The following is a 15,357-nucleotide window of genomic DNA, read 5'->3' on the forward strand; positions in this document are numbered from 1 at the left end:
ATTCTTCTGCTATCAGTAGGAGACATTTTTGACAAGGTTTTCCTGACACCAAGAGAAAAATGATGAGAAGGAGGGACCTTCAGCAGATTGACAGCCTCAGCTCTGTTCCTGTGTGCTGTGTAAAGGGGTGGTGTGTTCTTTCCCTACAATCATCTCTCAGAGCTCTTCTCACTGATGTAACTTCAGCTCTTTGCCGTCTGCTTTTCAGAGCAGAGGGATCCTGTGTAAATTCATCAGTTTGAATGGATGCAGGGAACAGACAGCTACAGATAGACAGGTAGGACTTAAGTAGGAGGTTTTGGTTCATCTCATTGCATCACCAGAGGCCAGTCACTTCACTGGGTATATGTAGGGGTTCACAACCACTTTAAGGCCTCATTCACACCATAGGTATAGAGAAACTGATGAAAACTGAAGTGCAGATTTCACTTGCAGAGACATCAGTTTACATCAGTTTTCATGCACGCTTCAAAATACACGTTGCAGACTCCTGCGCAGAAAGAAATCTCCATGCAATACTAGTGTTGTGAACAGGGCACATAGAGAACAATTGATTGCATTATGCCCTTGAAGAATGTGTGCAGAAAAACGGACATCTCTGCACCATGGTGTGAACGAGCCCTAAATGTACAGGTCCTGCACAGAGAAAGGAGTAAGGGAAGGGGATAATGTACTGGGCACATACAGTGGCAGGATGGAGCTGAAGGAGATAATGTTCAGATGTACTCAATAAGTGAGGTGATGTGTTAATATACAGGTCAAATAGTGACAGCATGGGGATAGTATGTGTGGGAGAGGAGGGGGACATAAAGGTTTATAAAAAAAAAAAAAAAAAAAAAAACTTGTGCCACTGAAACAGAATGAATCTGTAGGTGCTGATCCATTCATTCATTCTTTCCCCATTCACAAGTACTCTCTCTCTCCCCATTCTCTTTTGTCAAAGAAAGGGGAGGTATCAACACTGTACAGTAAACAATGCTATGTGATCCAGCTTCTTAGACCAGCTCAGTACAGTGTCTGTTTACAGAACCATCTAATCACACCTTGGAACACAGCAATTATGCAGCAGATCAGCCACCCGCTGGCTATTTATTCAGTGCCATTTAAAAACAGTACTGGGTTTCTTGCAAATGTATACATTGTACGCCTATTTCATCACAGTTGTATTGCTGTATACATTTGTTATTGTGGAGTTGATTATTATCTCTCTTGTATTTTCTTTGAAATTTATTACATACATATTTAACCTAAACACAGTACTGGGCAAATACAGGGCTACTGATTCAACGTATAACCACTTGCCCTCCAGAGGATTTACTTCCCTTAATGACCAGGCCCTTTTTTGTGATACAGCATGCGTTACTTTAACTTACAATTGTGCGGTCATGCAACGCTGTACATAAATTAAATTGGTCTTTCTTCCCCACAAATAGAGCGGTCTTTCGGTGGTATTTGAGATAGAAATCTATCTCAATATCAAAATGTATTCCACTACATATCTATACTGAAAAAAAAAAAAAAAAATTATCCCAATATGTGTAAATGAGTTGGTTTACATAAAAGGCTATAGCGCCTACAAATATCCTGGGGAAGGGGGGGGGGAATTAATACAGTGATCAGTACTAATAAAAAGCACTGACACTGGGCCGGAAGGGGTTAACATCTGGGGCGATCAAAGGGTTAACTGTGTTGTGCTTACACTTTGCGCTGTTTTACTAGGGAGACATGCTGCTCTCTCTGCTGTGCCGGCAAAGGATTGCCCTTCGGGACCCGGTGATTGACATACGCTGCAACCAATGGCAGCACAGGTAGGGCGGTGCGCGTCCCCTACCCAAAACTGCAAAAGCACATATATGCACAAGTGATTTTGCACAGAGCGGCCACCCTGTTGCCGTATATCTGCTATAGGGTGGTAGGCAAGTGGTTAAAGATGTACCCCAGTAGTAAAGGGGTTAATTTTGCAAAATGTTTGCACTTTGTCTTGATTAAGTGCAAATCAAAGCTTTGTGTTGCTGTGCTTTGATTTCTGCAGGCAACAAAAAAACTTGCAAGCAATAACCTGGAGAAAAGTTGCCAAATTTTACTATACGGCATGTTATTTATACTAATTCAGTTTACAGATATAGAGGGTTAGACATGATCATTGGTCCTTACCTGCAAAGATCACCACTGTTCCAGGTTTTATCCAGCTAACCGGAATCTCCTGAGGCTTTGTACTTCCCATAACAACAACATTAGCTGCACCAAGCTTTAAAAAAAAAAAAAAAAAAAAAAAAAAGGGACAATTAGATTAGTTTGAATAAGAATAAAATTAGTATAGACTGCAAAACACCCAAACATCTAGGTTCTTAAAGTGCATGTCTGACCAAAAATATTAACCACAGCGCTCAGGACCATTCTATGCCATAAATGCGGTCCTAATAGCTGAAATATACTCTCAAGGCTCCCAGCTAGATGTAACTGGTGAACTTTTATTGAAACCAAAAGCCACTTAATAAATAATGAAAGCTACATAAAAGTTAGTAAACTGTCATCCTGTTACCATTTCACTGCAGTTCTAATGGAAGAAAGACTCCACATGCAGGCTTAGAAAGGAGATGGAAGAAAGCCACAGGAAGGTGTAGATGGACAACAAGCAGGATTGGCTGCCATGACAGGTTTCACACTACAGAGCACTTGTTCAAGACAAAGTGCTCTGTAGTGTGAAACGCGTTGTCACAGCAATCAATCTGGCTTGCTATATACACCTTTCTGTGGCTCCCAGCGGTTTCTGCTTCTTATGTTGTCACTTCCAGTGTGCCGTGCTCAAGTAGTCCCAGCCCCGTGGCTTTACATTGGAACTCCGTCCATCTCCATCTGCTTTCCAACCCTACATGTGCAGTCTTTCTTCCATCATAACCACAGCACAATGGTAACAGGGTGACAGTCTGCTAAATTTCATGTAACTTTCATCATTCACTCAGTGGCTTTTGGTTTTAATAAAAGTTCATCACTTACATCTAGTTGGGAGCCTTGAGCATATATTCCCACTATTATGATAGCATTTATGGCATAGAGTGGTCCTGAGCGCTGTGATTTTTGCTTTATTTCAATTGTGGTTCACTACCCCAAATGAAGTCTTACAGCAGATGTGCTTCACCCACATAATTGGTGTATAGTATGCTATTAGAGACTTATCTACATAGTTAATCTGATTGAAAAAAAATAAATAAATAAACCACATGACTAGTCCATCCAGAGCAATTAAACTCATGCACCAAACACACAAACCTCCATATAAAACTAATAAATTATATATTTAATTTATATTTATAAATATAATTATACCCACAGCTGATCCAGAGGAATGCACAAAAACCCCAATAAAGCAAGATCCAAATTTGCTCCAGCGGGGGGAAAAAAAATGCCTTCCTGATCCCCCAAGAGGCAATTGGATATTCCCTGCATCAACTTTACCTATATTAGTAACCAGTTATATTATGTGTATCTAGGAAATAATTCAGGACTTTTTTTTCTTTAAAACCAAAAACAATCTACTGAGCTGGACAGAACCAGCTCTTGAGGGAGTCTATTCTACATTTTCACAGCTCTGTCTAAGAAGCCTTTTGCATATTTGGAAATTAAATCTCTTTTCCTCCAGATATAGAGTGCCCCCCTGTCCTCTGATGACCTTAGAGCGATATTAAACTTTTTTCTTTTTTTTACTAAAATATCAAAACATGTTATACTTTTATTGCACAGAGCAGCCCGGATCCTCCTCTTCTGGAATCCCCTGTCAGCGTTTTAGTCTCCTCTTTGGTGGGTTCCCCCATTGAAAGCCATTTTCTCTGCACATCATTTGAATGACAGCAGTGGGAACCAATGGCTCCCACTGCCATCAATCTGCCCAGGTAGGAGGGAGGCAGCAGTGAGAGCCGCTGCTCTTGTACACATCGCTGGATCGGATCAGGCTCAGGTAAGTATAAGTGGAGGCTGGAAGGCATCTTATAGCACAGAAGGTTTTTTTTACCTTAATGCATAGAATTAAGGTCAAAAACCTTAAAGCTTTAGAACCACTTTAAAAGGTGAATAACTTCAGCGAGTTCACTATATGGACCACTGATGTATTTATAGATGTTAATAATATCCCCCCTTAATCTCCTCTTCTCAAGATAATAAATTCAGTTCCTCTAATCTTTCCTCATAGCACAGCTGCACTGAACTACCAAACAGAGTTATAAGCCTTGCCGGAGTTCTCCCTTCTAATCCACAGAATACTTCATTTTAAAACTACAAGGAAAGAAGGAGGTGGTCTGAAGTCCAACAGAAGAGAATGGACAAGGCTGACTTTTTGGCCGAACAGTAAAAAAAAAATAAAAAAAATAAAAAAAAGTGCTCCCAAAAATAAATGCTTCCTAAAATTTAGGTGTGGATGGGAGCTTGCTTTAATTGACATGATATATTCCACACAATATAAATGACCTAGGTATTGTAATATTCCAAGCAGTCAAATGGTTATGCAACAACTAAATACTTGACATGCAGGGTATTTTAAACATTGATATGGCCAAGCATCTGCAAGTAAATCATATGACCTGAACATACTTATGCCTTCTCAGCCCCCCAAGCAGGGCATCAACTTGTCCACTCCAATCAGGCTACCCATAGTTTCCAGCACACAGCTGGATGTACACTTGTAACCTCAAGACTGTCCATGCTTTTCCACTCTCTCCTCCATGCAGCACACAGAGACAAACAGAAAGGCTGAGTCAGTTTTTCACCATTTTAACTGGTTGCCGGTGTGATTTCTATATTGTCAGAACTCGTAATTGATACAGGCAGATTTAATGACAAATTACAGGAGAATGGCAAACTTTGAATGCAATTATTTCTTACAATTTTGAGAAGATGCCAGCAATTTAGTCCATTTTTGGAGTTTTCTTCATGAAATGTGTTAGATTTGGCATTTTGTATCTCCACCTTTTTGTGTCATATAAATACAAAACAAAGCCAAGCATGAAAATGCCTACACTCTTGTAATTGCAAGAATTTTCTGGGCAAAGTGATGCATTTATCTGACAGAAATGCAGGGGTGCCAATATTTTTGGCCATGACTGTAGCCAAGGTCAAAAGGAATTCTGTGGTATTTTGCACATTAGATGCAGTTGGTCTGCATGGCATAGGAGAACAGGCCTCTACAGAACTTCAGGGAAGTCGTTTATACATTGAAGTCATTGAGCTCTACAAGTGTTCAGTGAAGTGAAAATTATTACCACTATGGAAAGAAAGCAGTAATGCAGGAAATATGCATCCAGATTACAGACTTCTCTCCTTTTTTACATCAGAACCCCTCTGAAGATTACAGCCAATGATAACCACCAGCTGTGTTACACTAAAGAAAAACAAAAAACAAAATTTGGCATTTACAAAAATATTAAAAGAATAGTCTTTTTAAAAAAAACTTTGCTCAATGTCTAGACACTATAAAAAAATGCGTTACAGTCTGAATCTGATTTGCTGCTTTCCACACAGAAAAGTAACACCTACATTTTGTAATATTGTTAATCTTAACTCTGTTTATACTGTAAAATCTGACATAATGAAGGACGTGCAGTGAAGGGCATTTTTCCAACTCTAATGCTTCATTTTTGTATCCTCATCCCAATATAGGATAAATGGGCTATATTGTTGCCAAACATTTAGGGCCCTTTCACAATGGTGCACTTAAAAACGCTTATTACATCTTTAACACATTTTCAATGCGTTTTCTGGATTCCTGACTCCCAGCATGCGACTCAAACGCAACACAGGTGCATTTCTGATGCTTTTCCTACAGAAATCAATGGGAGGAGCATTTTTGAAACAGGGCACCAATGATGCAGAATGCAGGACTTTTACATAAGTGCGAGGGTGTGCTGCATTACGAAAAGATGTATTACGTTTTGGGTGTCTTTACAGCGGTGTTTTAGTGCATCAGTGTGAAAGGTGTCTAAGGCTTTTGATTAGGTTTAGTAGGCCTTTTAACCCTTTCACTGTTGGACCCCACTTTTCACTTTTACAGTAGATGACCAGACCATTTTTGCCCTTTACTTTACCCTGCTTAAAGTGGAACACCAAAAACACTATTTAAAGTGTTACTAAACCCAGGACCCTGCATTCACTATATCTGGTCTCCCACAGTACACACAACATGGAAGTGCAATTATTTTAGTAAATATAAACTGCTAAATACCTTTTCTCATCAGCATCTAGAGCAGTCTTGTGACTTCACCTGAGCACTGATTAAAGCTTGGAGGAGTTCTCTAGGACGATGGAAATCCCCTGACCCGTGTCTAGATTGGCCCTGTGCTGATCACATGCACTCTCCCAAGGAAAAATAAAAACCTCTCTAGCAATACACACTAAACTGAGCATGTGCAGAAGGTCATGGTTCAGTCTGTCTTATCAGCCTGGTCATTTGAACAAGGAGGAGGGGCAGAGAAGAAAAGATCAAACAGCCTTTTCACACAATGCAGAGAATTAACCCCTTAGGTTCCACAGTGAGAACAAGCAGGCTTTACTGCATATACTGACTGATTTTACAGTTGTGGGTTTAATAACACTTTCATTAATTTTTAATATTCAAAGCAAATTCCCCCATTCATCCATGTCTCCATGCTTTATTTTGCCAAGAAATCATTTTGAAAAACACCCCCTGGCATTTCTGGCAGTGGCCATTTTGAGTAAGGGCAGATGATTATGTATCATTTACTTCCAGGAATCCATCTGCCCTTAGCTCAGGCACAGGCTGAGCTGAGAACCCTCCCCTTCCTGAAGACTGCTGGGAAGTATGACCTCATTTGCCAAGGCATGGAAACAAGGAAGTAACTTAAGAAAAAAAAAAAAAGTTTAAGTAAATCTGCTTTACTTTATGCTGAATGCACATTAAAGCAATCCACCGAGCTGGCCAGAACCAACTCTTGAGGGAGTCTATTCCCTATTTTCACAGCTTTCACTGTGAAGAAACTTTTCTGTATTTGGGAGATTACATCTCTTTTCCTCCAGATGTAAAGAGTGCCCCCTTGTCCTCGGATGACCTCTAGGTGAATAACTACACCGAGTTCACTATATGAACCACTGATGTATGTATACATGTTGATCATATCCCCCTTAATCTCTTCTCAAGAGAGAATAAATTCAGTTCCTCTAATCTTTCCTCATAGCTGATCTCCTCCATGCCTCAGTTTGGTTGCCCTTCTCTGTACTCTCTCCAGTTCCCCAATGTTCTTTTTGTGAATTGGTGCCCAAAACTGAACTGCATATTCCAATGTTCTTAGGGTGCACTTACCACTAACCTCTAAAGAGGCAATTACCATTGACCACCAACCTATAACAGGGTACTCATTACTGAACACCAAGACAAGGGAGCACTTGCATCTTAATGCTGCTCAGTTAGGTGATTGGTCACTCTACAATAAAGTACTCTTGGCCAAAATGTCTCAATTGTTGGTTATCAACTAGTCCTTTAATATTTCTTCTTCTAAAAAAAGGTAGGTTTAGCAAAGTTGTATACCTACATTTTGTGTGGAAGTGTGCTCTAGGGAACCCTGGATGTTTCATAATCCTAGCAACACCCCTGATCATGCCCTGTATGAGGATGGGTCATCTGTAAAAGACTGCACATTACAACTTTTCAGCAGAACTCATCACTCACTCATTACAGCAACATGTACAACTCAAAACTGTCTTGTCTGTAGAGATATGAGAATGCATTCAACAGGAAAAAAAAGAAAAAAAAAAAAGAAAAAAAAAATCCACAAACTAGAGCAGTGGATACATGTTCTCTGGAGTGACAAGTCATGCTTCTGTCTGGCAATCCAATGGACGTGTCTGGGATTGGTGGTTGCCAGGAGAATGGTACTTGCCTGACTGCATTGTGTAAAGTTTGGTGGAGTGGGGATTATGGGGTGGGGCTGTTTTTCAGGAGCTGGGCTTGACCCCTTAATTCCAGTGAAAGGAACTCTTAAGGCGTCGGCTTACCATGACATTTTGGACAATTTCATGCTCCTAACTTTGTGGGAACAGTTTGAGGATGGCCCGTTTCTGTTCTAACAAGGCTGCGCACCAGTGCACAAAGCAAGGTCCATAAACACATGGATGAGTGAGTTTGCGTAGGACAGTCATATTCCTCCACCCCAGAGTCCTGATCTCTACCCAACAGAACACCTTTGGGATGAGTTTAGAGTGGAGACTATGAGCCAGGACTTCTCGTCCGACATCAGTGCCTGACCTCACAAATGTGCTTCTGGAAAAATGGTCAAACATTCCCATAGACACTCTCCTAAACCTTGTGGACAGCCTTCCCAGAGGAGTTGAAGCGGTTATACCTGCAAAGGGTGGGCCAACTCAATATTGAATGTGTTCGTAATGTTAGTATTCCCCATTGTTTGAGAATTCTTATTTCCATCAACCTACAGAGGACTGCATTCAAAGACATCAGCAAAATCAAAGTGAAAAAAAAAAAAATAATTATGCAGCAGGCTAGTCCATTTTGCTGAAATTTCATTGCAGCAACTCAAAATGGTACTCCGTTTGTATGGCCCCCCATGTGCTTGTATGCATGCCTGACAACGTTGGGGCATGCTCCTAATAAAACGGAGAATGGTTTCCTGGGGTATTTCCTGCCAGATCTGGACCAGGCCATCACTGAGCTTCTGGGCAGTCTGATGTGCAACCTGGCGGCATCGGATGGCCCGAAACATAATATGCCAGAGGTGTTCTATTGGATTTAGGTCAGGCGAGCGTGGGGGCCATTCAATGGTATCAATTCCTTCATCCTCCAGGAATTGCCTGCATACACTTGCCACATGAGGCCGGGCATTGTCGTGAACAGGAGGAACACAGGACCCACTGCACAAGCGTAGGGTCTGACAATGGGTCCAAGGATTTCATCCCATACACAACTGCAGTCAGGGTGTGATTGTCTAGCCTGTAGATGTCTGTGCATCTTTCCATGGATATGCCTCCCCAGACCATCACTGACCCACCGCCAAAATGGTCATACTGAATGATGGTACAGGTAGCATAAAGTTTTCCATGGCTTCTCCAGACCTTTTCACTTCTTTCACATGTGCTCAAGGAGAACCTGCTCTCATCTGTGAAAAGCACAGGGCACCAGTGGCGGACCTGCCAATTTTGAAGTTCAATGTCAAATACCAACTGAGCTCTATGGTGCCAGGCAGTGAGCACAGGGCCCACTAGAGGACGGCGGGCCCTCAGGCCAATCTCATGAAGTCGGATTGTTTGGTCAGAGACATTCATACCAGTGGCCTGCTGAAGGTCATTTTGTAGGGGTCTGGCAGTGCTAATCCTGTTCCTCCTTGCACAAAGGAGCGGATGTACGTCCTGCTTATGGGTTAAGGACCTTCTACGACCCTGTCCAGCTCTCCTAGAGTAACTGCCTGTCTCCTGCAATCTCCTGCATGCTGTTGAGACTGTGCTGGGAGACACAGCAAACCTTCCAGCAATGGCACATATTGATGTGCCATCCTAGAGGAGTTGGACTGCCTTTCCAACCTCTGTAGGGTCCAGGTATTGCCTCATGCTACAGTAGTGACACGGATCCTAGCCAGTCAGTGAAACTAGTGGACAAAAAAAAAAAAGTCAGAAAAGATGATGAGTAGGGAAAATAATTTCAGTGGCCCTACACCTGTAAAACCATTTCTGTTTTAGGGGTCATCTCATTGTTGTTTATCTAGTGCACCTGTTAACAATATATTCCAATATAGTACCGCGCTCCAATAAATCCTACCACATAAATCAATTCTATGAAAAACTTCTATATATACGCACACCACAAATCATCAAAAAATAAAAATAAAATCCATTCATTAGTGCTAAAATATATGTGGAAAAAATTCCTTTCTGTAATCACCCAAATGAATACAGTATACAATATGCCACAAAATGTTCCTCCTCTGTGATGGGTTAAATAATAATGTTCAAACAAAGTTGCACCATTAGTGCTAAAATATATGTGGGAAGAAAAATATTTTTCCTTTTCTGTAATATAGTGTTAATCACCCAGATGGGTACAGCATTCAATATACCACAAGATATATCTCCGCTGTGATGGATTAAATAATAATGTTCAAACAAAGCTGCACCATGGATCTGTGTTAACAGCGTGAGCCTCTCTCTCCTCAGCACAGCCGTTTCATTAGATCATTCTCAGCTAGCTGCTTGACTTTATCCTCCATAGATGGAACATGAAAAGAAGGGAAAAGAAACATAGTGTCTTATCTGGGATTAAAGATATTTTAATGTGCGCTGATTTTACACTCACATTATTAAAGATACAATTGCGCTTTGTATAAAATGTATCCAGACCACGATAGGGTCAGCCTTGTAGGTGTGTCTGCCCTCAATGTGTATACTCGCCATTTCTCTGTGGATGCGTGATGACGTCACCGCCCCTCCCCTATGCGTTACGCTACAGGGACTCGTAGCTTCCTCTGGGGGATGTAGTTTAGCTACGGTGACTTCAGTGGTGTAGTAAATAGGTGTGGGTTGCACTAACCAGATAGCGCATGTATAAGCGCATTTGAGTGTTTAGACCAACTCCTGGTCATCTGCGTCTTGGTGTCTGGAGCTCAGGAACAGCTGGTGGGCATCAAACTGGAATTACAGCGCACCATAGGACTTCCAGGTCACTGCAGTACCGTCAAACTCCAGGGGGAGCCAACGTACAGAGCTGTCATCAATGGTATCCTTGAAAGGGAGGGCTCATAACAAAATGAACCCAAGCACAAAAATTTCCATAGTGCAAACTTGCTTTAATAGGTAATGAAGTATAACAGGATGCAAAGGAAATACACTCACATATATAGCGATCCGATAACAAGGATGGCCTCTGGCCAAGTAAACCACGTGGATGAGTCACTGGGGGCCTCCTCCTGACATGTTTCGAGCGAAAGCACGTTCTCAAAGTAAGGCCTTCCTACACCACTGAAGTCACTGTTGCCAACATAGGTTATATTATAAACGCTCATCCCACTTAATACACTTATGTAATTTCTATTTCTGAACCATTTACTATACAGTATACCTAATATATTATACGGGGCTTTCCACCCCAGAGACTATGATATTGGTATAACATATCTTGAGAATAATCCTGATATTAGGAGTTTTCTATATTTATATTTTTAAGCGCTGCATGCTGTTTATTAATGTATTAACGTATCAGTATAATGAATGCTATGATACAATTTGCCCATTCATTGTTTAACAGCAATACACAGTTGGGTTAGGAAGGTCCACCAGACACATACTTCTTCACACATCCCTACCAATGGCATTTCAGAGGAATTTTAGGTCATAAATGTAAGGAAAATGAAATCATGACCCTATATAGAAAACAAAATATGAAATTACCTAAATAAATGAAAAGGCTACAAAATATATATTAAATAATATAGTAATAAAACTTAAAAATTCTATATACTTGACACACCCAAACATTTCCATTTTTTGTGCACACCTTTCACAATACAGGCAGTCCCCAGGTTACGAACAAGATTGGGTCTGTAGTTTTGTTCTTAAGTCGAAGTTGTCTGCACGTTGGAACAAGTACATTGGAGTGTAGCTCCAGCCAAAAAAAATTTGTTTTGGATAGCATAAGGAAAGGTTAACACCCCTGTAATATTTGTTTTGCTGTGTGTGCCCCTGTTCAAAAGATTTCACTGCACTTGCTGTCCCTGTGACAACTGGATATTGAAACTTTTGAGTTGCTGTGGAAACAAGGATTGGTTATAAACCTTCAGTGGAGACACCTTTTTTCCCATGGTAATCCTCGGGGTAGATTTCCTCTCACTTCCAGTTTCTCCCTCCGTTCATAAGAGTCGTTCGTAACTCGGGGACTGCCTGTTCATCATGCTAACATCACAGCTTACATACAACACAAGGGAAGCAGCAATAGCAACAAGAATTATACTTTTTTTTTAACCTAATGCAGAAATGATCATTAAAAACACAAAAAAAAACCAAAAAACATTTTTTGCAGTTCTTGTACGGTTATGTTATTTGCCAATATCAGGAACAAGTGCTTTGTAAGGTTTTTTTTTTTTTTTTATTAACTAAATGCAGAGATTATGTAAAAATGGCATAAGCCATTCCTTTTAATCAAACATGCCAAGATCAGTAGCTATATATCTTAGGTAAACATTTCTAGAATTACTCCAGACAGCAGCTGCTATGGAGGAAGGTGCAGCTGCTATACATATCCTCAGTATTATACCTTGTTCTGCAGCTGTTGGGACTGCCAGGAACAAAATGTAGACACAACACCTTTCTTCTGTAGGAGATAGTTCAGAGGGGCCTCCAGGGAACCATTGGCACCAACAATCAACACATTCTTCCCACTGAATGAGTTGTTCACTTGGAAAAAAAATAAATAAATAAATAATAGCTATTGAAAAGGAATGGAAAACATACATAGACACAAATACACACATTTAAGACACCACAATAAAAAGATTTGTGGAATTGCTTGTGGATTGGACATGCTTTTATCCTATATTTTGTTCCGTCTTAAAGGTCCATGCACACTGAACTTTAAAAACGCTGCTTCTACAGGAGTTTTGCATTTTTTTCTCCTGCCTGTAGAAGCAGCTCAGTGTTATCCTATGTGTCCATGTACATTAGAATGTTCAGACACGTTTCAAGAGCAGAGTTTAGCGGTAGAATAAAACAATCACAAGTGCGTTTTTGAAAGTTTCAGGCAGAAAAAAAAGATAAAACGCTCAAAAGTGAGCGTAAACACACATAAAACACAGCATTTTATTTTAGGTACTTGTAAGCTCCATCAATTTAGGCAGCACTATATATTATACTCAAATGTATATATTATACATTCACATCAGTCTCTAACCCTCAAGGGGTATACAATCTAAGGTTCCGAACTTACATTCATACACATACCAGGGTGAATTTAGTCAGGATCCAATTAACCGACCAGCATGTCTTTGGAGTGGAAAAGGAAACCAGAGTACCCAGAGTAAGCCCACGCAGGCACAGGGAGAACATGCAAACTCTAGGCAGGTGGTGCCATAGTTGGGATTCAAACCAATGACCCTAGTACTGCCAGGCAGAAGTGGTAACCAAAAAGGAGCAGAGGGGAATGCTTTGGAAAAATATGCTCTTGTGCAATACAAGCTACTAAGAGCATTTTTCTGCCACTTTTTCTGCCAGACGTTCTGGCAATTTTTTCCTAGTGTGTATGGACCCCAAGGTATTTTAAGTCATAGGAGGCTTGTCACCAGTGCCTATTAGATATTTATGCTTTTTGACCTGGAATTGCAAGCACCTCGGAGGTACAAGGCATTACATCATCAGGGAAGTTTACTACAGGCACACCTTAAAATCTGTAGGTGCCACCTTAGCTCTAGTGATAACCAGGTATATCAGAATCGATGAACTCAATGCAAATGGATAAATACACAGATGAAATGCAAATGACGCAGTTTTACCTTCCAAATTATCTACAGTCAGGTCCATAAATATTGGGACAGCGACACAATTCTAACATTTTTGGCTCTATACAGCACCACAATGGATTTGAAATTAAACGAACAAGATGTGCTTTAACTGCAGACTGTCAGCTTTAATTTGAGGGTATTTACATCCAAATCAGGTGAACGGTGTAGGAATTTAACAGTTTGCATATGTGCCTCCCACTTGTTAAGGGACCAAAAGTAATGGGACAATTGGCTTCTCAGCTGTTCCATGGCCAGGTGTGTGTTATTCCCTCATTATCCCAATTACAATGAGCAGATAAAAAGGTCCAGAGTTCATTTTAAGTGTGCCATTTGCATTTGGAATCTGTTGCCGTCAACTCTCAAGATGAGATCCAAAGAGCTGTCACTATCAGTGAAGCAAGCCATCATTAGGCTGAAAAAACAAAACAAACCCATCAGAGAGATAGCAAAAACATTAGGCGTGGCCAAAACAACTGTTTGGAACATTCTTAAAAAGAAGGAACGCACCGGTCAGTTCAGCAAGAACAAAAGACACTGGAAGTCAACTGTGGTGGATGACCGAACAATTCTTTCCTTGGTGAAGAAAACACTCTTCACAACAGTTGGCCAGATAAAGAACACTCTAGGAGGTAGGTCAAAGTCAACAAATCAAGAGAAGACTTCACCAGAATGAATACAGAGGGTTCACCACAAGATGTAAACAATTGGTGAGCCTCAAAAACAGGAAGGCCAGATTAGAGTTTGCCAAACGACATCTAAAAAAGCCTTCACAGTTCTGGAACAACATCCTATGGACAGATGAGACCAAGATCAACTTGTACCAGAGTGATGGGAAGAGAAGAGTATGGAAAAGGAAAGGAACTGCTCATGATCCTAAGCATACCACCTCATCAGTGAAGCATGGTAGTGGTAGTGTCATGGCGTGGGCATGTATGTCTGCCAATGGAACTGGTTCTCTTGTATTTATTGATGTGACTGCTGACAAAAAGCAGCAGGATGAATTCTGAAGTGTTTCAGGCAATATTATCTGCTCATATTCAGCCAAATGCTTCACAACTCATTGAGCGGTGCTTCACAGTGCAGATGGACAATGACCCAAAGCATACTGCAAAAGCAACCAAAGAGTTTAAGGGAAAGAAGTGGAATGTTATGCAATGGCCCAGTCAATCACCTGACCTGAATCCAATTGAGCATGCATTTCACTTGCTAAAGACAAAACTGAAGAGAAAATGCCCCAAGAACAAGCAGGAACTGAAGACAGTTGCAGTAGAGGCCTGGCAGAGCATCCCCAGGGATGAAACACAGTGTCTGGTGATGTCTATGCGTTCCAGACTTCAGGCTGTAATTGACTGCAAAGGATTTGCAACCAAGTATTAAAAAGTGAAAGTTTGATTTATGATTATTATTCTGTCCCATTACTTTTGGTCCCTTAACAAGTGGGAGGCACATATGCAAACTGTTGTAATTCCTACACCGTTCACCTGATTTGGATGTTAATACCCTTAAAGCGGACAGTCTGCAGTTAAAGCACATCTTGTTTGTTTCATTTCAAATCCATTGTGGTGGTGTATAGAGCCAAAAATGTTAGAAATGTACAGTCAGGTCCATAAATATTGGGACATCGACACAATTCTATCACTTCAAATCTGAGATTTACATTTAGCACAGTCTTGCGTACAGAGTAGGAGACAATTTTTCTTTGCTGCAGTTAAAGTTACACATAAAGTGGTATTAAACCCAAAAACAAAAATGTAATATTGCAGCTTACCAATTATTGGATATGGTGGACACAGTTTTTTTTTTTAGGCTTTATCTCCATTTTTACCTGGTGATCTGGCCAGTAACACCTCCTATATTACAG

The 15,357-nt window shown here is 40.7% G+C and overlaps 1 protein-coding gene across 1 annotated transcript in view; it reads right to left on the reverse strand.

Annotated features, from left to right (window-relative positions):
* The window catches only part of MTHFD1L (methylenetetrahydrofolate dehydrogenase (NADP+ dependent) 1 like), a 351,175-nt gene that overhangs the window by 285,509 nt on the left and 50,309 nt on the right, over window positions 1-15,357 (reverse strand). The window contains exons 7-8 of the mRNA XM_089694250.1: window positions 12,257-12,396; window positions 2,155-2,248 (exon numbers count right to left, since the gene is read on the reverse strand). Coding sequence (XP_089550376.1) covers window positions 2,155-2,248; window positions 12,257-12,396 — 234 coding nt within the window. The remainder of the gene's footprint in view (window positions 1-2,154; window positions 2,249-12,256; window positions 12,397-15,357) is intronic.

The sequence above is a fragment of the Staurois parvus genome, unplaced genomic scaffold, assembly GCF_062004578.1.
Source record: "Staurois parvus isolate SC_StPar_1 unplaced genomic scaffold, SC_StPar_1.0 ptg000657l, whole genome shotgun sequence".
Lineage (NCBI taxonomy): Eukaryota > Metazoa > Chordata > Amphibia > Anura > Ranidae > Staurois > Staurois parvus.